Below are 26,355 nucleotides of genomic sequence, written 5' to 3'. Positions count from 1 at the left end.
ACGTTTCATTTCCAAAGCGTGTTGACGGTCGCGCTCTCTTTCTTTCTCTTGTTGCTCTCGTTCTATCTGTTCTTTACGTTCACGCTCATCTTTCTCTTGTTGCTCTCGTTCTATCTGTTGTTTACGTTCACGCTCATCTTTCTCTTTCTGTTCTCTAAGTTCGCGCTCCTGTCTTTTTGCCGTCTCCCTCTCCTCAATGGTCTCAAGGCATTCCGACCGCTCGTCATTCTCAGCTTCCAACTCAAGAATAGCCCTTAGCAGTTCTGGTTTTCTGAGTTTGTCTGAGACATCCAAACCCAACTCTCTTGCAAGCTCCAGCAATTTCGGTTTGCGCAACGACTTCAAATCCATGGCTGCTCTGAATGCTGCTTTCTCTACTGCCTACTATTGTCTTGCTGCAAACTAACCCGGCAGCAACGACAACCACAATTACCAGCTCTGTTTCTGACACTAACAAAAGCCTGGCAATACTCAGAAGAAGAAAGTCCCGCACTCACCAAACCTCGCAGCCAAGAATACAGCGCAGTCATTCCGCTGCAGGCAACCAGTCATCACACAGGGCTCGTTGCACTGCTCCCGGGTGGTCGTTGTGCTGCTCAGCATACACTCAACCGCATATCTTCGCTGCTGGCCTCCCTTGTCGCGATCCCACCGCTGCCACCAGCTGTTGGAACCCCACCGATGGCACCGGCTGTTAGAATCTCAGCGCTGCCACCAGCTGTTGGAACCTCAGTGCTGACACCCGTTATTGCAATTGGACCGCTGGCGCCCGTTGTCGCGAATGGGTCGCAAGCCCCAAGGGTAGCGTTGGCCTGGCGGCCTGGGGCACACTGGAAGCATCCGAAGGTCCCGGCAAAGCATGAGTCGACTGCTAACAGAACAACTTGTTTATTCTAGCATCGCAAAAGAGCGGCCGGTCAGGTCGACCGAAGTGGAGAGACGGGAGAGCACGTTACTCAACAGAAGAATCGGAGCCTCTCTCTTGGCGTCCGGGGGCAGCTGCTTTTATACTCTTGGCGTCGCGGGCAAGAAGGAAGGTCACGGGATGACACCACGTGACAGCGAGGCACGGACGGACTGAGAGACATGTAGAGACGAGTGTAGTGACGCATCAGCCGGGCCGGCGCCGGTCAGACCTCCTCGCTTCACACTTGGGGAGCTCCTCTCCCCGGCTGCCGCGCTTTGACAAGCGTGGGCACACACACACACACGCACACACAAAGACACGTGGCACTGAACATGCCGGGACGCGCTCGGCGGGGATGCGTCGCGGCCGCTCCGAACGGGCCAAAATGTCCGCCGCTTTGAACGAAGCCCCGGCGTCCGTTGCATCCGCGCCGACCATATCGCGCGTCGTAGGCGAAACGTAAGAGTGCCAATCGTCCGATTCTCGCGCACGAGCCGCCGGCCTACCGGCCGAGCGTTGCCTTGCGGTGCTTTGCTTGCTGCTCGCGGTGTGGCGGCTACGCAGTTGGGATATGTCGGTCGTCTTTTTCTTCTCGTAATGCTGGCGGCAATATACTGCATAGTTGCAGCGAAGCAAGCATTTCATTTGAATTCAATAAAGAATTAGGCTTTCATCATTTCATATAATCGGCGAGGGAAAACAAATAAAATTATGCGCTAATGATTTTATTTTTGTGGATACCGCCTTATTTGGGTAACAGGAAAAGTTTTAAGTACTAATTATTTGCAGCTTCGCGGAGGAACAATGGATGGCGGTTTTTTATTTTATTATTTTTTATTATTTTTTATTATTAATAATTTTTTATTTTCGCTTGTCGTTCCTGCTTGGCTATCGCTTTGGCTGTCGCCTTGGCTGTCTCCCTTAGCAGATCGCTTAATTTCTCAACTCCTTGCTACTCTTTTTTCCAGTTGCCAATTTTGCACGAAAAGTGCTGTACCATTAGGAAAAAACCAGACGAGGTAACGGGTGACATTCATATTGCTTATGGGTTTAACGGTTATTGCAGGGTTTGGCGATGGTTGTTATTTCGCACGATTTTATTTTCCACCTTGTCTAACTCCTATCACGGGTATGTGGTTCCGAGGATCTGCTGGCATCGCGGCGAGGCGTCACTCGAGGAAATAATGAAGCAAAAGGAAAAGTTAAAGGCAACTGGCTGCGTTTCCTTCAGCCGCAACTGGTTCCACGAGCATACAGAGCAGCTGACTGCGAACCGAATCCCTTTCCTGGTCCCTGAATCAGTCTAAATAAAGTAGGTTAAACTAACGAAGCAACACCGATGCACGATGGTGACAACTGAACGCATCTCGAGTTAATGGCGTGGGCACCGAATCGATGAGAAAACTGGCCTTCACACACCAGGAGATGCGGATAACTACCGCCGTCCAAAAGGAGGGAAAAAGGCAGCAAGATGTTGACCGCCGAACTGCTGTCTAGTCTCAAGATAGATGTGGCGACGCTTTAGGAATATGTGTGAGGAGTGGCGACGCGGAAGAAAAGGGGGCGGGCTGGCAGGCCCCCCGGCCCCGCCCCTCTTGGGTACGTCCTTAATATAAATAATTAGTACCTAAACGCTTATCGAATGTGCATTTAGTCTGGGTGCCTAGGCATAGACGACTAGTTCTAAATGAAACTGCAGATTGATTGGCGAAGGCGTTGAGAGTTGGCCCTTCCATTCAAATTCTCCCTACATCAGCCTTGATTATAGCTGCAAGATTTCGGAGGGAAATGATGTGAGGATTGTCTGTACCATATGTACCCTATTTTCTCGCATTTTAAACGCTTATTTTACCTGTCGAAAAGTAATCTATATCAATCGGGAAAAATTGAAGTAACTATTAGTAGGCTTCGCTATGGCACATCAATTTTTATTTATACAGGACTAGTCGGGCACCCTCACCGATTTGTCATGTGTAAGGAAGATGAGACCACATAAAATTTGTTAGTTCCTTGTCGACGATTTATTAGCTTATGAAAACGAACCCTAAAAAAGCGCCACTTCAAGGCCTTGGATTAGATTTTCCTGTTGAAAATGTGCTTTCTTCGGGTGCCTGTACAGTATTCATTGCGACTGGAACGGGAGCGCTGCCATCCAAGATTTCCTTTTAGGATCAATGAGATTTAAACTGTAAATACGAAATTTTTAGCCCCCTTTTCTTTCACACGAACCGCAGTCCGCAGAAAAAATTGACAGAGCAGTGCCGAAATCGAAACCAATATTTTCTGTCTGTGCTCTATTTTGCTAATTCTCGCCTGCTAATATTTTCGTCGCGTCAGTTCTTCCTTATATTCTAAAAGTAAAAATAACGAGCATTTTTACGCGCTACCTCTGAACGTCTCTCAAGCAGCCGCTAGATGTCTAGGTAGGCAATCGAAAAATTCATTATCATCATCATCATCGAATGTAGCCTTTGCGCTTATATTGGAAGGTCCCCTTTTCACAACATCCGTACCTGTTCGAAACACTTCGCATTGCGGACGTCGACTCGAACACCATCGGCCAAATTTGTGCCTCGAGTTATATCGACACTAGTCCAGTTCAGCACAGTGGAGATTGCTTTGAGCTACGGGCACTGCGAGGTGCTGGTGGTCGAAGGGGACATTTATTGCACCCGCGACTTCCACGATCGTCGTCATTTGGGCTGCTTCTCGGCTGGTCCCGCCTGTTAAGCCCGCCTTCGTTCGAAGAATCTCTGGACGCCGAAGCGCTCATCGACGCATATTTCGTTGTGCCGCCTTTGATCGACCGCAAGCTAAGCAGCGCATCTGGAGCACCGAGACGGTGGATGACATGTGGCGCCAGCCGAGTTGCTCGTGCGACATGAGGAGCTTGCTGGATGACCTGCGACCGGCCTTCAGGGTGTCCTACCAGTTGCAGAATTTCCAGAGCGGCTTCTTTGCAACCAAATGGGATAGTTTTGACAGCCTCGTTGAAGGCATTTGCGATTGCTACAGACGAAACCACAGGAGAAGAGAGGCGATGGCCATCGTGATTGCTGCCTGTGGAAGTCAGCTTACACACAGGTAAGAGACAACAATGTTTCGGTTCTTTCGTTTCAATTACCCATCTTCCTTCTTTTCCCGTATGGTCGGTAGTGCTTCGTAATCACTAAATTTGTGTGAACACGACGTAGAAAAGCTTTTTGCAATGCCAAGTTATAAAGGCTCTCTGGAGACTGTCCTTTAATGCTGATTGAAATGTGTTTTCATAGTTTGCTGCATAAAGCTTGAAGCCCACACAATATTGCCTATGGTACATACACACACTCTTTACGTTGGCCTTGAAGAATTTTGTTAGTTGCGATTGATACAAGTCAGCGTTGGATAATCTCCTTGACATTTTTAGCCAGTGCTTTTTGGGCTGTCCCCGTAGTGTTCTCCACCCCGGCTTGTTGCAGGGTAGTCACTGTTCTTCTGTATATAATATTGCGCATTAGCGATACCGAAAAAAAAGAAAACAGAAAAAAAACGAACTTGTTATGCAGGTATAATATTGTGGTGAGGATGCCACGAAAACAGTCTAACGTTATACAATCATATAGTTTGGAATTAAGAACTCTAGCCAGAGCTTGGCGTTGTGTAGACTACACTGCCCTTGACAATTTGAAGTGGCGCGTACATGTGAAGCCAGGAAGAGGTATACATGCATGGAGATAAGGTTTATGTTCCCGGGCGGCGGTGTGGTGCAATTGTTTGGTAAATGTGCAGAATCTAATCCCGACGGTGGACCGAGAATGCTGATCTCCTGCTGCTTTTAATTCAGCGAAATCTAGGCGACAGGTATCACTGCTACGAATCTGGTCAGAACTCAGAGCCACTGATACTTAAGCATTCTTTGGCGAGTACCCAAGCAATATATATCCGTCACACGAAAAGGGTAATTCTTTGTATCTGTATAAAAACTGGGTCATTTGTGAAGTGAAGACTTTAATCGTTAAGATAGCGTATATTTAGACGATTAGTAGCTTTAAAATTGATAAGCAACAATTGAAAAGAAATGATCGGAGAGAATACCCGTATGATCACATTTATGCATACCAATAAGGATACATAGGACTCCATATACTATGCATGGGGAAGCGTATAGTAAGGGTGGGCGAAGTTAAAAAAAAAGGGGGGGCACCTTGAAATTTGCGGGCGGGCAATTTAAATTGCGGCTTGTGCTTACGCCTACTTTGGCAACTCCAGCGGAGTTCTTGCATAATTTTTCTTTGCGCGACGCAGTTTGGAAGAAATCTTCAGCCAAGTGGCTCCTGCAGGCAACAAGCGCCCAATACAAGAATGCCGGCCTGTGTCTTCGCCAGAGTGCTTCATTGCTGTCTTCGGTGTCCGGTCGCGTGTGCCTCTAGGCTGCCCGCTACTGGTCTCCTCCGAGGAAGCGCTCGACTGCCTCATGGAAGATGCGCCTGAGGTGAGTTGCTCTGAATTATGCTCCATGATTCTTTTATTGAGATCGCAATTATATGGCCACTCCGGGTGAATTTTTATCGTTGTTGTTGCTGCCGCCATTGTCGCCATGATTAGTCCAAGGACGATAAGATCACCACCGCGCGCCCTATGGTGCAGTTACGAAGGGAATCTTGAACGCGCAAGAGAGGAGGTTTGCAGAATCCGCGCCGCCTTCTTGCAAGGGAGGTGGGGGAGAGCAGGAAGATGCTTGCACGCTAGAAGGGGGACAGGTTAGCGCTTTTCTCTTCGTCTACTCCGGCCGCGGCTGCACAAACACGGCTGGGCGCGCTTTCTCTTGGAGGAAATCTGTGCTGGGGGCGAAGTTAGGCAACCCTACATAGCTGATGGCTTCGTGTGCGCCTTGTTCTCGCGCGCCCAGTAAGCGTTGAAATGAGAGGCAGCTCCCATGGCGATTCGCTCGCCACTGCGGCCGCTCTTCATCACGTCAGCGTCCTGATAGAAAGTGTCCGCGGTCATCTTGTGAGATATGTTCACGATTGCCTGCGCGCACTTGATACCAAGTTTGCTAATTTAGTTAGTAAGTAAATGTTTAGAGAAGGTTATGTGGCCGGTAAAACTACTATCCCTAATATTGCGTACAGCTCTCTAAGAATTGCTATCGCAATCAAGGCATCGCCTTGCTGGTGAAACTGCAATTTTTATTTTTCCTTCATGCTCTCTTGGTAGCGCTATGAGGCATTTCATTGTTTAATTCGTAATTTCATTTTTCAACATCGAACTTGCTTTTTAAACATGCTTAATGAAACATTGCTCATTCCTGCCTTTTTAGGTGGGTTAGCTCGAGAAGCGGGCATCGCTTACACTACAAAAACAAGTCTTAATCTTAAGATGGCTAGTTAGCAAAATAACGTTATTGACCTTCCAACTATACAGTATAGGGTAATCGTATTTTAGCTTTATGTAATTATTAAAAATAGGTTCTTGAATATACCATAATTCGAATCATGGAGCTGGACTATTAAGAGTGGCAGACATGCATAAGAAATCGAAATAAATGTTAACGAATTCCTAAAATATCAATAGTTAACTACCTAATAACTTTCTTTACAACGAGTATTGCAATTTACGAATTGTAGCCAGTGAGATTGTCAGGCGTATCCACTCGGAATGAATTTCAAGAATGGCACCTTTTTGGATATATGCGCCTTCAAACTCGCAGGTAAAAATGCATTGTTGGTTCACTTACTTTTTCTACAAAACGCTATTCTATGCATTGAAGCACAAAAGTAACTGTAACGCCCATGAATTTCTTTTCACACTTCGGAAAATATCTAGAAACTGTTGCAATCATGGAAATTAGCTTCAAGTGGATGCGTATTGCAATCTCACAGGCAATATTTGCCGTAAACTAATTAGTTAAGAAGTGAATTCGTCACGTTCTGCCTATTAGACGAATATGTGTTTCGAGTGCGCGTTAATAACGTCCGCCTCTTCAAACTATACTAAAACAAATAATAATAAAACAAGAAATAGGCTGTCTTCCACAGGCGAATTTTCAAAATTCCGGAACACTTCAAAGTGACCCCCTGATGGCGCACATGCTGCAAGTGGGAACTGTATGTGGAGCAGTGGTGCAGTTCAGTTCTGGCCTCATTAGAGTTATCTATCCCAGGCACGTACCGGGGGGGGGGGGGGGCGGGGGCACCCGTTCCCCTTCCCCGAAATTAAGCGGCATACCCCCCCCCCCTCCCCGCTCACATCACCACTCCTCAGACACATATCTAAAGCGCTGACAAATTAATCTATTTGGCAGGCAACATTTTACCACCTTTTGCAGCGAGAGTCGCATATGACTAACCTTACATGGCTTTTTCGTCATCCGTCAACAACAAAAAAAATCGTGTGGGCCGATCCTGGTGATAGTGCAAAAAGGGTCCGAGCTCAATGGCACTCAATGGCACTCAATGGCACTCAATGGCACTCAATGGCACTCAGTGGCGAGGCTGTGGCCTCGGGAACCTGCAACGCGCCCTTGGAAATCTTCGGGATGAACCCACGTATACGGAGCGCTCAACACCGGCTTCACCTCCGCCGCGGGTCGGCCCGGCATTGCACTACCATCGGGCCTGCCCGCGGCGGAGGTGAAGCACTTTGCTTTTTGTTAGAGTGCTTCGACTGTCGTCAGCTCTCGCTGCCATTCCATCTTCACAGAGTGGAATGGTTGTCATTTTTTCCACTCCTTTTTGATGGCAGTAGTTATCGGCACCTCCTGGGGTGTGAAGGCCAGTTTTCTCATTGATTCGGTGCCCGTGCGATTAACTCGAAATGAGTTCAGTTGTCACCATCTATTCAACAATCACGCGCAACGCTGTTTCAGTTTCAGTTTCAGTTTATTATTCGTTCATAACAACTTGTTACAAAATATGGTATACAGACAAGGGTCCCAAAGTCAGAGACTGAGCTTTGTCAGAGCTTTGTTAATTCAACGTTCTTTGTTTAGACTGATACAGGGACCAGGAAAGGGATTGGGTTCGTAGTCAGCTGGTCTGTATGCTCGTGGAACGAGTTGCGGCCAGAGAAAACGCCAGATGCGTTAAAATTTTCCTTATGCTTCATTATTTCCACTAGTGACCGCTCGCCGCAATGCCGGCAGATCCTCGGATGCATATACCCGCGATATGGGTTAGATAAGGTGGAAAATAAAATAATGCGAAACAACGTTCATCATCAGACCCTGCAATAATCTATAAAACCATAAACAATATGCTTGTCAACCGTTACCTCGTCCGGCTTTTCCCTAATTGTACAACACTTTTCGCGCAAAATTGGCAACTGGACAGAAGTGTCGCAAAGGGTTGAGAAATTAAGCGATTTACTAACGGTGAGAGCCAAGGCAACAGCCAAACAGGAAGGAAATGCGAAAATTAACAAAGATAATTGCTGTTTGTGAAAATATTTATGAATCAAGATCTCTTTATTTAAAAAAGGAAGTAGAGAAAATGTCGCCGGAAGAGGAGAATAATTCCGTGGGTTTTGAATCAGACTTCTACTGTTATCAGGAGAGCCGCCTGACGTAGCCACTTCTCTGCTGTACTAATGTGAGTGTTTTTCTAACCTTTCGCCGTGGGCGCAGTATACTAGAACCCCAGCTGGCGTCCTGCGCTCTACGCGGTTGTACTGGACTGGTGACCACGCATTACGTTACGCAACTTCTCAAATAGCAACACGGGCTGGTTTTGGCACTTGAATTGGCAGAGCAGTAAACGAAGGATCCAAAAGAACTGTGATTGTTCCGCAACCATATACATTTCTCAATGATTTTTCCAGGGCTAATTCAAAAAACGCCATTAGAAATCTTTATTTTTTACTTTCTCTTGTTTACTTGTTGTTCGCAGCGTTCTTCATGCGCTTCTGTCGTGCGCGAGTCCATTTGATGCGGTTCCTTGTTTGCCAAGTAAAGGAGAGGTGTGTCTCACAGGCCTACCTGGGAGGTACACCTTACTGCTTTTCTCGTTTGCAGGTTTACGCATCTTTATGGCGAACGGAGGGCGTTATTCACATTTATACTATTAAAGCTACCTCCCCCCCCTCATTTGCATAGAAACCTTGGTTGCCCCCCCCCCCCCCCGAAAAAATATCCTGGGTATGTGCCTGATCTATTCCTTATGACAATAGTATTGCATACAACAGTTTCCCACAAGCTACGCTTGCGCAGTTAAGTGCGAAGTTAACTGCAACGGCAGTGCATATTTTGGCAGTATTTGTGAACGAATGTCACCAAAATTCGTGCTAGTCTAGGCTAGGCTCCGAATGTTATGCTTAGTGGTCATTTCATTGTTTGCGGTATTCATTTGTACAATATCAACACGCACGTTATAGTAAAAGCCACTGGCTGCGGTGTCTTAGCGGCTATGGTGTTGCGCAGCTGAGCAGCAGGTCGCGGGTCGAATTCTGGTCGCGGCAGGCGCAATTCGTTGGGGCGAAATGCAAGAAAGCCGTGTCCAGTTCATAGCTCGGGGGGACGTTAAGAATCCCCCGGTGGTCAAAATTAATCCGGAGTGTCGTGGTTAACTAATCGTGGATTTCGCACGTAAAACCCCATAATTCATTTATTCATAAGGTAAATGTCGGGCGCAAAGCATGCAGTGTTAAAGCGCTTTGAAATAGCTGTTAAGAGCTTTCTTCAATATATTTCGAAACAAAACACGGCATTACTGGTTTGTATACATGCACCATTATGTATTTTTTTTTACTTCATACTCATTAGCTTCAAACTTAGTTCCATAAATTGGTGTATGGCATTATTTTTGTCAATGGAAGTAATTTGAATTTGTTGATGCTTGCTTATTCGGCCCTTCTGCAGGTTTGGGCATTACAATTATAAACGGCTGATGCGCACGCCAGGAGGTGACGATCGTGCTTGCAGATTATTCATCATCATCATCATCAGCCTGGTTACGCCCACTGCAGGGCAAAGGCCTCTCCCATATTTCTCCAACAACCCCGGTCATGTCATAATTGTGGCCATGCCGTCCCTGCAAATTTCTTAATCTCATCCGCCCACCTAACTTTCTACCGTCCCCTGCTACGCTTCCCTTCCCTTGGAATCCAGTCCGTAACCCTTAATGACCATCGGTTATCTTCCCTCCTCATTACATGTCCTGCCCATGCCCATTTCTTTTTCTTGATTTCAACTAAGATGTCATTAACTCGCTTTTGTTCCCTCACCTAATCTGCTCTTTTCTTATCCCTTAACGTTACACCTATCATTCTTCTTTCCATAGCTCGTTGCGTCGTCCTCAATTTGAGTAGAACCCTTTTCGTAAGCCTCCAGGTTTCTGCCCCGTAGGTGAGTACTGGTAAGACACAGCTATTATACACTCTTCTCTTGAGGGATAATGGCAACCTGCTGTTCATGATCTGAGAATGCCTGCCAAACGCACCCCAGCCCATTCTTATTCTTCTGATTATTTCTGTCTCATGATCCGGATCCGCAGTCACTACCTGCCCTAAGTAGATGTATTCCCTTACGACTTCCAGTGCCTCGCTGCCTATTGTAAACTGCTGTTCTCTTCCGAGATTGTTAAACATTAATTTAGTTTTCTGCAGATTAATTTTTAGACCCACTCTTCTGCTTTGCCTCTCCAGGTCAGTGAGCATGCATTGCAGTTGGTCCCCTGAGTTACTAAGCAAGGCAATATCATCAGCGAATCGCAAGTTACTAAGGTATTCTCCATTAACTTTTATCCCCATTTCTTCCCAATCCAGGTCTCTGAATACCTCCTGTAAACACGCTGTGAATAGCATTGGAGAGATCGTATCTCCCTGCCTGACGCCTTTCTTTATTGTGATTTTGTTGCTTTCTTTATGGAGGACTACGGTGGCTGTGGAGCCGCTATAGATATTTTTCAGTATTTTTACATATGGCTCGTCTACACCGTGATTCCGTAATGCCTCCATGACTGCTGAGGTTTCGACAGAATCAAATGCTTTCTCGTAATCAATGAAGGCTATATATAAGGGTTGGTTGTATTCCGCACATTTCCCTATCACCTGATTGATAGTGTGAATATGATCTATTGTTGAGTAGCCTTTACGGAATCCTGCCTGGTCCTTTGCTTGACAGAAGTCTAAGGTGTTCCTGATTCTATTTGCGATTACCTTAGTAAATAGTTTGTAGGCAACGGACAGTAAGCTGATCGGTCTATAATTTTTCAAGTCTTTGGCGTCCGCTTTCTTATGGGTTAGGATTATGTTAGCGTTTTTCCAAGATTCCGGTACGCTCGACGTTATGAGGCATTGCGTATACAGGGTGGCCAGTTTCTCTAGAACAATCTGCCCACCATCTTTCAGTAAATCTGCTGTTATCTGATCCTCCCCAGCTGCCTTCCCCCTTTGCATATCTCCCAAGGCTTTCTTTACTTCTTCCGGCGTTACCTGGGGGATTTCGAATTCCTCTAGACTATTTTCTCTTTCATTATTGTCGTGGGTGGCACTGGTACTGTATAAATCTCTATAGAACTCCTCAGCCACTTGTACTATCTCATCCATATTAGTAATGATATTCCCGGCTTTGTCTCTTAACGCATACATCTGATTCTTGCCAATTCCTAGTTTCTTCTTCACTGTTTTTAGGCTTCCTCCGTTCCTGAGAGCATGTTCAATTCTATCCATATTATACTTCCTTATGTGAGCTGTCTTACGCTTGTTGATTAACTTCGAAAGTTCGGCCAGTTCTATTCTAGCTGTAGGGTTAGAGGCTTTCATACAGTGGCGTTTCTTGATGAGATCTTTCGTGTACTGCGATAGTTTACTGGTATCCTGCCTAACGGAGTTACCACCGACTTCCATTGCACACTCGTTAATGATGTCCACAAGATTGTCGTTCATTGCTTCAACACTAAGGTCCTCTTCCTGAGTTAAAGCCGAATACCTGTTCTGAAGCTTGATCTGGAATTCCTCTGTTTTCCCTCTTACCGCTAACTCATTGATCGGCTTCTTATGTACCAGTTTCTTCCGTTCTCTTCTGAGGTCTAGGCTAATTCGAGTTCTTACCATCCTGTGGTCACTGCAGCGCATCTTGCCGAGCACGTCCACATCTTGTATGATGCCAGGGTTAGCGCAGAGTATGAAGTCTATTTCATTTCTAGTCTTGCCGTTCGGGCCCCTCCACGTCCACTTTCGGCTATCCCGCTTGCGGAAGAAGGTATTCATTATCCTCATATTATTCTGTTCCGCAAACTCTACTAAGAACTCCCCCCTGATATTCCTAGTGCCTATGCCATATTCCCCCACTGCCTTGTCTCCAGCCTGCTTTTTGCCTACCTTGGCATTAAAGTCACCCATTAGTATAGTGTATTTAGTTTTCATTCTACCCATCGCCGATTCCACATCTTCATAGAAGCTTTTGTACCTCTTATTAAGTTTCACAACAAGACCTGCCACCCTCTCGTTAATGCTATAGAATTCCTGTATGTTACCAGCTATATTCTTATTAATCAGGAATCCGACGCCTAGTTCCCTTCTCTCTGCTAAGCCCCGGTAGCACAGGACGTGCCCGCTGTTTAGCACTGTATATGCTTCTTTTGGCCTCCTAACTTCACTGAGCCCTATTATATGCCATTTACTGCCCTTTAATTCCTCCAATAGCACTGCTAGACTCGCCTCACTAGATAACGTTCTAGCGTTAAACGTTGCCAGGTTCATATTCCAATGGCGGCCTGTCCGGAGCCAGTGATTCTTAGCACCCTCTGCAGCGTCGCAGGTCTGACCGCCGCCGTGGTCAGTTGCTTCGCAGCTGCTGGGCACTGAGGGCCGGGGTTTGATTGTTGTGTTCATATAGGAGGTTGTGGCCAAGTACTGCACCAGGGTGGCCAATCCTGCTCTGGTGAGGGAGTGCGTTACCGGTTCTGGTCACTGGGATCAGGCCACACTTTATGCCTGTTTATGCAATTTTATCAACACGCGGATTCCTTTTTTTTTAATCCGGTGGAAAATTGCTGGCACCGGGATTCGAACCACGGACCTCTTGCACGCGAGGCGGGTGTTCTACCTCTACGCCACCGCTGCACTATCATTGCAGATTTTTAAGGTAATGTATCTGAATAATTAGAGATGCCATGCTATAAAAGGCAGAGGATTTATGTCGCAATTGCTTGAGTTGGTAGGAAAGATCCTGTGCTGCAGGCTCTGCGTTATCGCCGCATCGCGACATTCCATTTGCTTTAATCTCCGCTAATGCTACAACTTTTTCAAAAATTGCTCTGGTGGAACGGCCCCTGGGCAGAGCTTTACAATATATAGTGTAGAATAACGAAAATTTTCTAAGGAGCCTGGTAGAGTCAGTCCCCTGTTGCGTAGGTAAAGGAAACGGTTCACTTCTTGCTCGCGAGGCGGGTGACGTAGGCATTGCGCCCTGAATTTCTAGGCGTGTAATTTATTCTGTAAGGTACTATTACGTGCATGCAAGCCACTTTCTAGGGTACCATTATCTGAGCCCAACAGCGCTGTTGGAGAAAATTACGTATTGCTGGCAGAGCTATGCACTGCTCAAGTGCTGGCTTGTGAAATAGCGCGGTCTATTCATTGAATCCCGTTTTAAACACGTCTTGTGTGTCGGTTTCAACCTGGTCGCAAGGTGTCGTAGAGCCGTGGCTTCCGGGCAGGCTGAATGCTTACATTTTTTAGGTTTCATCAGCCGATTCGAAACTAAGCTGTAGTCATCCGCAGTCGCCTTGGCCACTTGCTCTTTTCCCAGAAGGTGGCCAACGTTTTCCACGCTGCCCTGCAGCTGGACCCATTGTGTGTGAAGGCGTCGAACCTGCACTGGGCGGTTCTGCTTATCCCGGCTGAGCTGGCGGGGGCGGTTCTGCTGCTGCGCTTCTCCTACACGTTGAGCTCCGATCCGGCGCAGATGGAGCGAGACATTTGTGAGGGGAAGCTGCTCCTGTTCGTCCAGTGGCCGGAAGACGTCATTTGTGGCAGGTATGTCTCGCGCACAAGGCATTCTTAATGTTTAGAATTGCATTTGGATCTGTATATGGGTGTTAGCATAATCGGCGAAGTGGAGGTGTGTTCCTGCGGAATATCCGTGGGGGAACACGTCAAATGCCGTCTGCCGATTGCCGATATGATGACTGCCAGCATACTAACCACTATTTCAGCAGTTAGCTTATGAAGGCTCGCATATCTTCGAGGTGCAACTGTTCAGATTTTGCAGGGAGGAAGTTGTCAGTGTGCTTCGTCTAGAATTTGTTGTTCTCGATGGATTCGTTTGTTTTTATACGCTTTGCTCTTTAGGAGCCTGTGCTTTGGTTGGAAACCGATGCTTGTTTCTACGAGTTGCTGATTATAGGTATTTGGCACTTAACATAAGCCTCTTTGGGTTTAGTAATTTTTTTATGTGGGGAGCTCAACCCCACACCATTTGTTGTTGCGAAGCGTCAACGCTTCCAACGGCATAGCTCGGCTATTTTCGCTCATAGAAGCAGTTATCTTAATCACTTAAGGCTCTGATAGGTGCACTGTGTAGTTTAGCATCAGGCCATGTCCATGCTTTTTTGGCTCTTTCAGCCAATGTAGCTCCGAATCAAATATGAACGTTCGAAAGAAGGGCGTTGAAAACGCCCTTCTTTCGAACATCTATTACTTGTTCGAACATCTATTACTTGTTAAGGATGCCTGTCTTTTCGTAAAAGTGTTCAAGTGCGTTCAATGCTTTTCGCTGTGCTATTTTCGATGGCCATGGGCCCAGCAAATTTGCGAGTGAAAACGACCGGTGAGGATTAATGGACTGTACCTTTTGTTCTACCTGCCGTCTTTGCATCACATATATGGGGCATTCGAGGAGTAGGTGGCGAACATCCTTATTGTCGTGGCCACAGGAGCAAGCCGGTGTAGGAGCCCGTTTTATGCGATACAGGAAATGTTTGGTGTATGCTGTAGCAAGGTGCGGTCGATGAATTACTGTCTAAGTACTTTTCGAAAGTTCCACACCCAGCTGGTATTTCAGTTGAGGGTCCACTTTGTAAAGAATTGATTCCTTAGTATTTTCCTTAAACCAGGTTGACATACACACGTCCTTCTTCAGCACTCTCAATGAGCGTTTCATGTCATTGATGATAAAGGGATGAGTTGAATGTATGCAAATTTATGGGCAGGTTTTGGTAACAAGTCCGCTAATTCATTGCTTGCCATACCAGCCTGTCCCGAGCCCCACTGCAATGTGACTTCATTTTTCTTTTCATTAGCCTGAGTTAAACTGTTTAGAACTGCGTATGTTATTCGCGCGTGTGGTTGGCTGTCATCAATTTTTTCATGACAAGCTAAAGCCGATAAGGAATGTGTGCAAATTACCCACTTTGTTGGTGTCTGATATGCCTTGATAAAATAAGTGGCTTGGAGAGAGAGAGAGAAATAAACTTTATTTTGAGACCAGGCTTCTTGAGCCCAAAGGTGGGTGGCCTCCTCAGTCCAGGTAGCCATGGCTCGCTGCCGCCGCCCGAGCCCTGTTCACCAACCGCAGCTGGCTGTCAAGGTCTTGCGTCACCAGCAGAGCCTCCCACTGGTCTTTCGATTCTTTCTCCATATCCGCTTCTTCCTGGTTGTTATCGCTTGGTGGCGATGATGACGGTGGTACTTCGCGGTTATTTCTGCACTCCAGCACCATATGGCGCAAGGTGTTCGGCGTGTCCGGCGGGCAGAACTTGCAGTCTCGCCCGTAGATGCCCGGGTACATGGCGTGCAGCAGTGTTCCGTGTGGGTACGTTCCATCCTGTAGTCTTCTCCAGGTTACCGCTTGGTCCCTACTCATCGTCTTATGCGCGGGCGGGTAGCGACGCCTCTGCTTCCTGTAGTGCGCCAAGATATCCGAGTACTTCTTGGATATGCGTTCTTCATCCTCTTCACAGTCGTCGGTACGCGTTCTCTGCGCGTCGGAGATGGCTCGGCGTGCATGATCTCGAGCCGCGGCGTGCGCCGCCTGGTTCCCCGTGAGAGACTCGTGCCCCGGTGTCCAGAGGATTTGTGCTGCTTCTATCTTGGTGGTGTTCAAGACCTGAAGCGCTGCCTTTCCAATCCTTCCGTTCATATACCTTCGGCATGCTTCTTGTGAGTGCGTCACCACGGTAACCATGGCCTTCTTGCACGTTGCGATGGCCAGGGCTATGCCCACCTCTTCCGCTGTGCTCGCGTCCTTGGCACGTATGGATGTGGCTGTAAGTTGTTCGCCCTTCTCGTCGACCACGCTGATTGCGAATCGGTCGTTGGTACTGTACGCAGCTGCATCTGTATATCTGACGTTTTCTTCTTTGCTGTTGGTGCGTTCGAGTATGCGCTTGAGCGCCTCTGTTCTCGCCTGTCTCCTTTCCTTGTCGTACTTGGGATGCATGTTTCTGGGAATGGTACTTATGTGTAGCTTGTCTCTGATCTCGTGTGGGATACGCTGAGGTAGGTGCCTTTCATCCTCGACTTGGTAGCCCAGATCTCGCAGCAGGGCTCTTCCCGTCCTTGTCAGCTTTAGTCTCTCCAGTTGGTTGACGTTGTGCGCCTCCACGAGCTCTTCCCACGTGTTGTGGACTCCCATTTTGAGTAATTTCGCTGTGGACGTGGAGGGGGACAGACCCAAGGCAATTTTGTATGATTTTCTGATGAGGGCGTTTACTTTGTCTCGTTGACTGTTCTTCATGTCAACGTATGGGGTCCCGTACGTGACGATGCTCGTGAGCAGCGCTTGTATCATTTTCGTGCAGTCTTCTTCCTTGAGTCCGTGGCTTTTGCTCGTCACTCTTTTGATAAGGTGGGTTATTTGTTGCACTGTTCTTTGAATTTTTTCCAACTCTGCTCCCCCGGCCCCGTCCTTTTGAATCAGGAGTCCGAGGATGCGGAGCGTCGTAACCTGCGGAATCATGATGCCTCCCACCTTTACTACCGGGTCTGGTATCTGCTGCGGTTGTCGGCCTCTTGTGCGCTTCCTTAGCACCAAGAGCTCCGATTTTTCAGGTGCGCACGTCAGTCCACATGCTTCCAGGTACTTTTCCGTAGTGTCAACCGCTTCTTGCAGAGCGTCTTGCTGTTGACCTGTCGACCCTCCCGTAGTCCAGATGGTGAGGTCGTCAGCATATATTGCGTGACCAATCCCTTCTATTTGCTTCAGTTGCTTGGGTAGTGTGCTCATCGCCAGATTGAATAGCATCGGCGAAATGACGGAGCCTTGTGGCGTTCCCTTTCGCGGTATGTCGAATTTCTCAGAGCGTAAGTTGCCTATCCCCACTGTGGCTGTACGTTCTTTCAGAAAAGCTTTGATGTAATTATATACTTTTTCACCGCAGTTATATACGTTGAGGTGCTGCAGTATGGCTTCGTGTGACACGTTGTCGAAAGCCCCTTTCACGTCAAGTGCGAGGATGGCTCTTTTGCTGTGCGTGTCCAGCTTGTCGATGACTTTTTCCTTGATTTGCAGCAACACGTCTTGCGCGGACAGGTGAGCTCGAAATCCGAACATAGTGCTTGGGACGTGTTCGTTGTCTTCGAGATAGTCGATCATGCGGTTGTGCACCATGTGCTCGTAGAGTTTTCCAGCACACGAGGTTAGGGATATAGGTCGAAGGTTCTGCACGCTGATGGGCTTGTTGGGTTTAGGTATCATGGTTACCTCGGCATGTTTCCATTCCGGTGGTACTTTACCTTGTTGCCAGCACTCGTTGATGTATTTTAAGAGCGCGTCTACAGAGGGTCCGTCAAGGTTCCGGAGGCTTGGAGAATTGCCACCAATTCAGCTATTGTTTGTGACCTTGTGCGTCCTAGTCGACAAGCTTACTCTACCTGTAAGGATGGTAAACATAGGTTGCAGCCACACTTTCTTCGATTACAGAACCGTACATGTAGAAGTGAATAGATTCCTGATACTTGAAAAATAGGTGTTGTAACGCTAATTGTTTTGCTGCTAATGTGGAAACGTCGCTTTTATTTTTAAGTCCTTCGATTGACGTTTCTATTTTGGGCGCCCGCAGAAGCTATGGTGGGTAGCAGATGTCTGAGTGCCAAAAAACTGATCGTAGAAGTCGTTATTTATGCTCCTGAATCATGGTCTGTATCTGTTCAGCCGGGTGGTTCTCTATCAGATAGAGCAGTGGGTGCGCAGAATGCTGGGTAGCAATTTTGAAGAGATATCGGCATGTTTCCAGGCTGCGTATTGCGGTTATGAAATGTGGTTCTCGCGCTTCTGCAATAGTGAGGTGACTAGATGTAGCTTGCCGGACTCCTAGACACACTCCTAAACTCCGAGCCTACAACAGCTGTAGGCGGTGGAGGGATGTCGCAGTCGCAGATAATTTGTGCAATATGGGGGCGCAGTGAGCAATTTTCTGACGGACAAGTGCTGAGTGGACGTGAAGCAGGGATGCAGTTGTTCCACCCACTTCGTGCGTGCTATTTTGCGGAGAATATTTATCACACAACTGATTGGTCCTCCAGGGCGGTTTAATGATGAGTCAATCGAAGCTGGTAGTATCAAATCATGCCGACAAAACGATGTTTCCCAACCAGCTGGATCTGATTGCCCTCTGTTGAGAGACCACAATGTTTAATCTTTCTTCTTGTGAACGGCAAAAGCACTGATTTGGCTTAAGATATCTGCATGCCCCGTTCTCCTAAATAATCACCTATAGTGCTCAAAGGTTCGTGTAGCTGATGCTTGACAACCTCTAGACACTTGTGCGACGCCCATATGCAAATGTCATCAGCACACACAGATATATTTATGTCTGCTGGAAGTACTGCTGGTAAACATGCTATTGCTGCATTGAAGAGAAGTGTACTTATTAAACTTCCTTGCAGACCTCCGTTGTGTATGGTGTATGCATCAGTTTGTCCGTCATTTATATATATATATATATATATATATATATATATATATATATATATATATATATACATTTCAGTCTTTCGAGAAGTTACGGTCCATTTGAAAGCTCGTCTATGCACACCGACAGTTGAGAGTCCAAGTAAAACATGCAGGTGACTGACCGAGTCGAAGACCTTCTTAACATCAATTAAAAGAGCAACGACAATGTTCCCACAGCTAATCTTGTGGTCAGAAAACGTTACTAAGTAAAAGAAGCAGTCCATTGTACATCTACGTTTTCTGAAACCAGCCATTTGATCTGATAGAGAACTGCTGGATTCTATCCACTATTGCAGTCTGTTATCAATCATTTTTTCCATCACCTTTTAAACACAGCTGGTTAAGCTAACAGGACGGAAAAAGCCAAGAGACAGTGGCATTTTTCCAGGTTTTAGCAATGGGACCACCTTAGCGATGCTCCAACTGACAGGAACATCTGCTTCCGCCCACATATTGTTAAAGAGATGGAGGAGAGTGGACGCGCCTGTTGGACCAAGGTTTTTCAAGGTGCAAAAAGAGATGTTGTCAGGACCAGTCGCTGTTCTTTGGCGTGTCTTCGAGAGTACATGCTGCAGTTCTTTTAGGGAGAACAGAATGTCCAACTGGGCATGAGGTAAACTGCAAGCAACTTCAATCTGTTGCTGCACCGAAAACACAAATTGATCTTGCATTGATACAGGCTGTGCGAAATTTAATAGTGCTGCGCAGATTGTGTTTGCAATTTGGCGTTCCGATACGCCAAGAGCTGTAGCAAAGCTTTTAAAGGTACTATATCATGATACCGGATGTCCAAGGCCTTTTAATAACCTCCAGATTCTCAGTAAGGGAGTGAAGGGGGTAAGTGACGTACAGAACTCACGCCACCGTTTCTGTGCCAGGTTTCATGTCCTCATTAGGTTTTAGGTGTGGAGCTTGACTTTCTTGATAATCTTCAAGCAGTCCGGAACGACGAAACCGACGCTCTGCTCACCGTCTAACTGCGCAGAGTCGTTCATCGTCTGCGTCGACACTGCATTGTCCTTCCTAAACACGAGTGTATTGCGTATCCCTGGAGTATTAACTAATTACCGATGAGATGAACATGTCCAGTTCATCTGCTTGGTTCATTACCACAGAAATATATTCTCGAAATAGTAGCCAATTAATAAGTTGAGTTACTCTAGGAGATCTTGCCAGACGCTTAAGCGAATGCGCTATGAGAATTGGGTAGTGGTCACTAGCCCGTGTCTCATAATCTGTGCAACATCTAGTACTGCAGTAAGGTCTGTGGAGGCTATAGTAATATCAAAAAAACTAGCGTAATTGCAGCCTGTTAAAAGTGTAACCGATCTATCATTAAGCACAACAAGGCTGAATTCGTCTACAGCCTTTTCTAAAGACCTGCCTCTAGAATCAGTGTGGCTACTTACCCAGGTAACGTTGTGAGTGTCGAAGTCACTGCAGAATAGGACTGGTCCTTGAATTCTTTGGAAGAAATGAATGAAAGCTGACTAAGTAATTCGCGATGCTGGTTGGATATAACCGGAAACAATGGTAACTAGCAGCTTTTTAAACTGAACTTTACAGACAACGAACTCAGCGACATGAGAGTCCGAGAAAAGAAGTCTGGAAGGTAGATCGTGTCTGACCCAACATAGTTCAGCTTGGGTTCGGGGTTCACGAAGATGAGCATATTACATAGTTCGAGAGATGCAAATCACGGTCTACACCGGCTTCGTTAAGACACACAATGGGGAACGTGTATTGTGAAACAAGCTTCCTCAAATCTGCATTCTTAGCTCGAATGCAGATTCTGCGCGCGTTGCGTAAACACATCGGCGTCCGTATCAGTGTCGTCAAAGTCGTGTGGAAGCATTGCATCCAACATCGTTCGTACATCCCGTCCCTGAACAAGGGTGAAAGAAGTCATGCGCGTTGTCTCTTGTTTCGCCGTGTGGTATGCAAAGCTGATATAAGGTAGGATGTCGTCCCAATTTTTCTGTTCAACATCCACGTACATGAAGAGCATGTCTTCAATTGTTTTGTTTAGGCGTTCTCTTAATCTGTTGGTTTGGGGATGGTAGGCGGTCGACTTCCGATGAGACGTTCGATTTAGCAGCAAGACGTGATCTAACAGTACAGCCGTGAATGCGGTTCCTCGGTCTGTTATTACGACGGTTGGTGCACCGTGTCGCAACAAAACATGCTCAATGAAAAAGCGCGCCACCTCGGCTGCTGTACTTCTCTGGATTGCCTTTGTTTCAGCGTAACGTGTAAGATAGTCCGTTGTGACGATAACAAAGCGATTCCCTGCAGTAGAAGTAAGAAGTCGGCCCAATATATCCATTCAGATCTGCTCCCTCCACGTCAGATGGCTTCACCTACTCGACGTACTTTTGCTGACCTCCGAGGACGAAGGTCGCCCAGCCTACGCCGGGGAAACTGAAGGCGGTGACCTCGGGGGGTAAGGTTGCAGGCCCGTCGCAAGACAATAAAAAGCCCCCGTCGTCGTTGTCTTCTAAGCAGAATATACGCGTCAATATAGTGTGGGATAGAAGTTTCAGTAAGTTCATCGTTTTTATACATTATTTTTTTAGATTTTCAATGTGTTGAATGAAAGTCAGCCTCGAGTCAAGTATAATACCTAGAAATGTATGCTCTTTGTTGACAGGTAGTTGTTGTCCACACAGTTCTACACAAGGATCTGGAACAAGGCCTCTCTTTCTTGTGAAAAGAAGACATGAGCTTTTGTGATGGCTGATTAGAAATACATTTTTGTCTGCCCACTTGGACACCTTGTTCAAACCATGCTGCACCTGCCTCTCGCACACTGCGAGGTTACAGGATTTAAAACCTATTTAAATGTCGTCCACGTAGAAAGAATGAAAAATGGCCGGTGGTAATGAAGCACAAAGCATGATCACCTTAACAATACAGAGTGTGCAGCCGAGCTCGCCTCCCTGGGGTACGCGAGTTATCTGTACAAATGCACGTGACAGTACATTGCTGATTTTTACCCGCAAGGTACGATTGGACAAATAGCTTTTTTATTAGATTAACATATTGCCACGGATGCCTATTTCGGTCAAGTGTCTCACGATTCCGTAGCGCCACGTTGTGTTGTTCCCCTTCTCCACTCACGCATATTCTTTCAACACGTGCAAGATCGGTTGTGGAGCGTCCTTCTTTGAAGCCACACTGATAGGGATCAAGCATTTTGCTCAGTTCTCGAAATGGATGAGTCGCCGAATAATAATCTTTCAAATAGCTTACAGAGGCAACTTGTGAGAGCCATCGAGCGGTAGCTTGCCACAGTGGAAGAGTCTTGGACCTGTTGCAAAACAGGGACCACAATGGCTTCTTTCCATGTGGTTGGAAAATATCCGACTGCCCAAATAGTGTTGAAAAGTGCGAGTAATGTAACTTGTGTGTGAATGTGGAAGTTTTTGATCATTTTACACGACTCTGTCAGATCCCGGTGCAGAGCTCTTGCATGCGATCAAGGCAGCTCTCAACTCGGCAATACTAAACGAACGGTTATACGGTTCATTTTGTCCGCATTTACGTATGAATGGCTTACGTTCTTCTACTTATTCATATTTGAGAAAGGACTGCGAATAATTGATTGAGCTTGACATGCTCTCAAGGTGCTGTCCAAGTAAGTCTGCCTGGTCTTGCAAGGTATCGCCCTGTGCGTTTACGAAAGGGAGTGACAAAGGGAGTGAATATGTTCGTCGCCCTCCCACCTTATTAACCCTGTTCGAGACTGTGGCCTCATTTGTATACGAGTTGATACCAAACGCCTAAGCAGCGGTCGAGGGAGCCTCGCCGCTCCTTAGGCGTTTGGCGCGCCGTCAGGATAGGTGTAGTGATCATTGCTTCTTGTGTGGTACCTGACACGCACTCCTGCGAGCAAGAAGTTCGCAGAGAGTCCCGCCTCGAAGGACGAGGCACCTGAGCCCACCAGCCTGGAGGTCGATGGGCGCTGCCTTTGGGTCTGAGCTGTGCCGGCTGTTGCCAGCACTGGAACGGGCCGGGAAGGTTCAGGCAGCCTTGACTGCGCCCATCTTCGGGGCCGCTATCGGTCCTGCAGGATCGCTGCGCGTAGCGCAGGTTGCCACAGATAACTTTGATGGGGCCAGTAACCCGAGGGTAGCCTGGCCTGTTTCCTGGTTGGGTGGAGTAGGCTGATGTACTTGCACCCTGGGGGCTGGAGCCAAAAGTACCAGCTCTCTGTGCACGGGCTGGGCACTTGGGATGGGCCTCTGTGACGCTGCCCCCCGACGCGCCGCATCAGCATAAGGTGTGCTGTGGAAAGGCGAGCACCGCTTACGGGTTTTTTAAATGAAATATTTTCTTTGAATTTGAGGGTGATTATGTCTTTTTCTTTCTTCCAGTTCGGACAGGAGCATGAGTAGGCTGGGTGGTCACCACTGCAATTCACACATGTGAGGTGTGCCACTACAGTTGTCGGAGGGGTGACCCTGGACTCCACACTTTCTAAAAGTTATTTGATTACGACAGCTCTGCGAGCCTTGGCCGAACCTTTGGCATTGGAAACGCCACCTAGGGTTGGGGATATATGGTCGGACAGTTAGCCTAATGTATCCTGTTTCAATGGTTTCGGCAGCACAGCCATCAGCACGCTTAACACGAACGCTCCGCTGCGTGGCCTAGACCGGCTTGTACTGACGCCAGCGCTGCGAAGTGTTGTGCTCTGTTATCTCGGCTTGTTCGCGGCGGCTTACGATAGCTGGAGTGCAGCTCGATTTGACGGCTCGTTTTGTCTTTCGCTTTGCCTGACCAGCGGCGAGAGTGCCCTCACTTGACATGTCGGTTCCGCCACGTTACGTTCGTGGCTGCGGTCTCACGCGCGTTCAGAAAACACGTGGCGGTTTGCTTATATCGGCAAAGCGAAATGGCGGGTGACAGCTCGCGCACCTTTCGGGTTTGGCCTCAAAGCTGGCTTCTTAAGGAAATGATAAATAGGAAAAGGAGAGGAAATGCAGGTTTGTGGCGTCTGTAAAGGTAGGACAATAAGTAAATCTGCAAGTGCGGTGGCATATTTGTTTATGTTCTTCATCTCTTATATTCTCTGACAGAGCGCATCGGAGTGCTCTCGCAGGTGCCATTCGCACCAAAATTGTGACGCAACCGTTCGTCGTAGAACGTTCCGAGTGATGTCGTACACGCGTGTCTATGTGTGCGCGTAGTGCTCAAAATTCGAACAACTTAAGACTGACCGCCTGAAAAATCAGGCAGATCCCATGCCCTGTGGGAATCGATGTTATGCGAAGCAGTGCACGGGGAGCCTACCAAGTTAACGAAACGACGATGACAGCACGAATACGTAGGCGGCTAGATAGATACTGTCAAAGTGGCAAATGTTCGCCAAGAAATGCATTAAATTCGCGAACCGCAACCAAACCTTTATGTCTTCCCTAAATGACATGTTTTCGCATTCCCATGCGTAAGCACCGACAAGATGTCACTTAGCGCTTTGCGCCAATAACTATACATTAAAAGTTTAGTTTGAATCACATCGACGCGTCTTTCTTGCTTAGGACATGCGCAGCACTTACGCCCCGACCGTATATCTTCGGTCCATTGTGGACTGAACAGGAAGCCAGACACTAACCTTTGAGAGTTCTCCGATGCACGCTGTCAGAGAATATAAGAAATAAAGAACATGAACAACTATGCCGCCTCATTTGCAGATTTATTTATGGTCCCAGCTTTAGAATATATGATTTCCTTAAGGCGCCAGCTTTGAGGCCTAACCCGAAAGGCACGCGAGCTGTCGCCCGCCATTTCACTTTGCCGATATAAGCAAACCGCAACGTGTTTTGTGGACGCGCGTGCGACCGCAGCCACGAGAGGAACGTGGCGGAGCGGACATGTCAAGTGAGCACACTCTCACCGTCGGTCAGGCACTAGCGAAAGACAAGACGAGCAGTCAAATCGAGCTGCGTTCCGGCTATCGTAAGCCGCCGCAAACAAACCGGGATTACAGAGAACAACACGTGTTAATACTGGCGACCACTGGGCCTTCTTAACATATATATGTATAACACTTCGAAAGGCAATAGAGGCTCATTGCTTGATCCACAGCAAACCTAACCTTCGCTTTTGATCAGCTCCACAGCCTGATGCTGTTTATGAACTCCGACATGTCTCTCGCAAAACTCCTGAGGTTAGAACTAACTATGGGCTTCAGACCTTTGAACGTACCATTTTAACTTTCTTGAATGACAACAAAGAGATCGAAACGCTAATACACGAGTTCCCAAGTAAAATACTTTACAAAAAAAGAGTTATGGATCTGTTACTTAGGTCATAACACACAACTTATATCGAATGTAGTTTTAACGTGGCAGATTATTTACAACATTGCTAGATAAAGGTGGTTTACTTAGGTATTGATTTTTGTGTGCTCTTATTCCTGTTTCTTTTCACAGCTGCAATTTCAAAAAGTACTATCTCGAAACATTTATATACTGTACAGAATTGTGGATGTTCGTTTTTTTGTGCGACTTTAATGTTACTTTGGAAGAAAGCTTGTTGTCTCAAATGCACTGTTTGTCACCACGAGGAGGATAGGCCTCGTCACGCATATACAGCCTTTAGCCTCCCTCTTGACGTGGCGATGTATGTTTGGATATTGTATATACCATTGAAAAAAAGAATAAATATTCTAAAAAAAGTGCATGTGGTTCCACTGCTCCATTGTCTCGCCGGAGCCATCTGGTTTTCCTCTTAACGGGAATGACACCCCTATCTTGTAAGTACTCAAGTAGTTGGTCATCAGCGTATTTAATTGGAACATGTCTTACTTCTCCTAGATTTTTCGTGTACGATGGTGGCACGTATAATTTCACTGCAAGGCCTGCAACATGATTTAACTCAATTAGTCTCGGAGAGACGGCGAGAGAAGCCATATTAACGGGAAGGTTACCTTCCCGCGTTACACGAAATGACTGTACCTTCTATCTTGTCGTGGTAATAATCTCGCTGGCCAACTTCTTTGGATTAACTTTCCGAAACGACGCTTCCGGGTCAATGACCTTGATAATCGCTGATATTCTCACTTGGCGTGATTTCTTGTACGTCACCGTGGTGAACGATCTGTCTTCCGCTTCCATGTAGGCGCTTTCACCCATTGTGGCATCGCTGTACGGCTCATGATCGTCACTACGTGCCCTCTTGGGTGAGTTCGTCTCGAGGTGAGCATCCATTGTCGCACTTGGGTTCAAGTGGTCACCGCCAGCCGGCTGCACTGTGGGTGCTTGTTATTTTGCAATAGCTTTCGTCTCTCCACTTGGATCAGGCAAGCACTGGGAGGAATGGGGCCCATTCTTTGCCAACTCCTTCAGTTGCCGTGGGAGCCGCTGGTACGGCTTGGAGGCTGAAAAGTCCTCCCGTCTGGTGTGGCGAAAAGCCGTCGACCGAATTTTCACTACTGAGGGCAGAGGTCAAGCGAGAAAACTCCCAAATTAGGACGAAAAAGCGGGTCCCTTAGAAGCTCACGTCCGGTGGGGGCGCACTTCGTGGTCAGAGAAGTTAATTTGTCTTCCTTATCAAACAACGACATCACGAA

The 26,355-nt window shown here is 47.1% G+C and overlaps 1 protein-coding gene across 7 annotated transcripts in view; it reads left to right on the top strand.

Moving 5' to 3' along the window:
• The first annotated feature begins 2,846 nt into the window (after positions 1–2,846).
• The window catches only part of LOC135909941 (uncharacterized), a 128,230-nt gene continuing 104,721 nt past the window's right edge, over positions 2,847–26,355 (top strand). Inside the window, exons 1-4 of one of the 7 annotated variants that reach the window (XM_070532161.1) lie at positions 2,850–3,991; positions 5,192–5,378; positions 13,635–13,861; positions 25,905–25,981. In XM_070532161.1, coding sequence (XP_070388262.1) covers positions 3,759–3,991; positions 5,192–5,378; positions 13,635–13,861; positions 25,905–25,981 — 724 coding nt within the window. In that variant the 5' untranslated portion in view covers positions 2,850–3,758. Of the gene's footprint in view, positions 3,992–5,191; positions 5,379–13,634; positions 13,862–21,109; positions 21,950–25,904; positions 25,982–26,355 lie in introns of those variants that run through there. The other 6 variants (XM_065441948.2, XM_065441945.2, XM_065441944.2 and 3 more) reach the window with 6 other exon arrangements.

Source organism: Dermacentor albipictus, chromosome 1, assembly GCF_038994185.2.
Source record: "Dermacentor albipictus isolate Rhodes 1998 colony chromosome 1, USDA_Dalb.pri_finalv2, whole genome shotgun sequence".
In the NCBI taxonomy this organism is placed as follows: domain Eukaryota; kingdom Metazoa; phylum Arthropoda; class Arachnida; order Ixodida; family Ixodidae; genus Dermacentor; species Dermacentor albipictus.
This window is presented reverse-complemented; position numbering and strand designations above follow the sequence as displayed.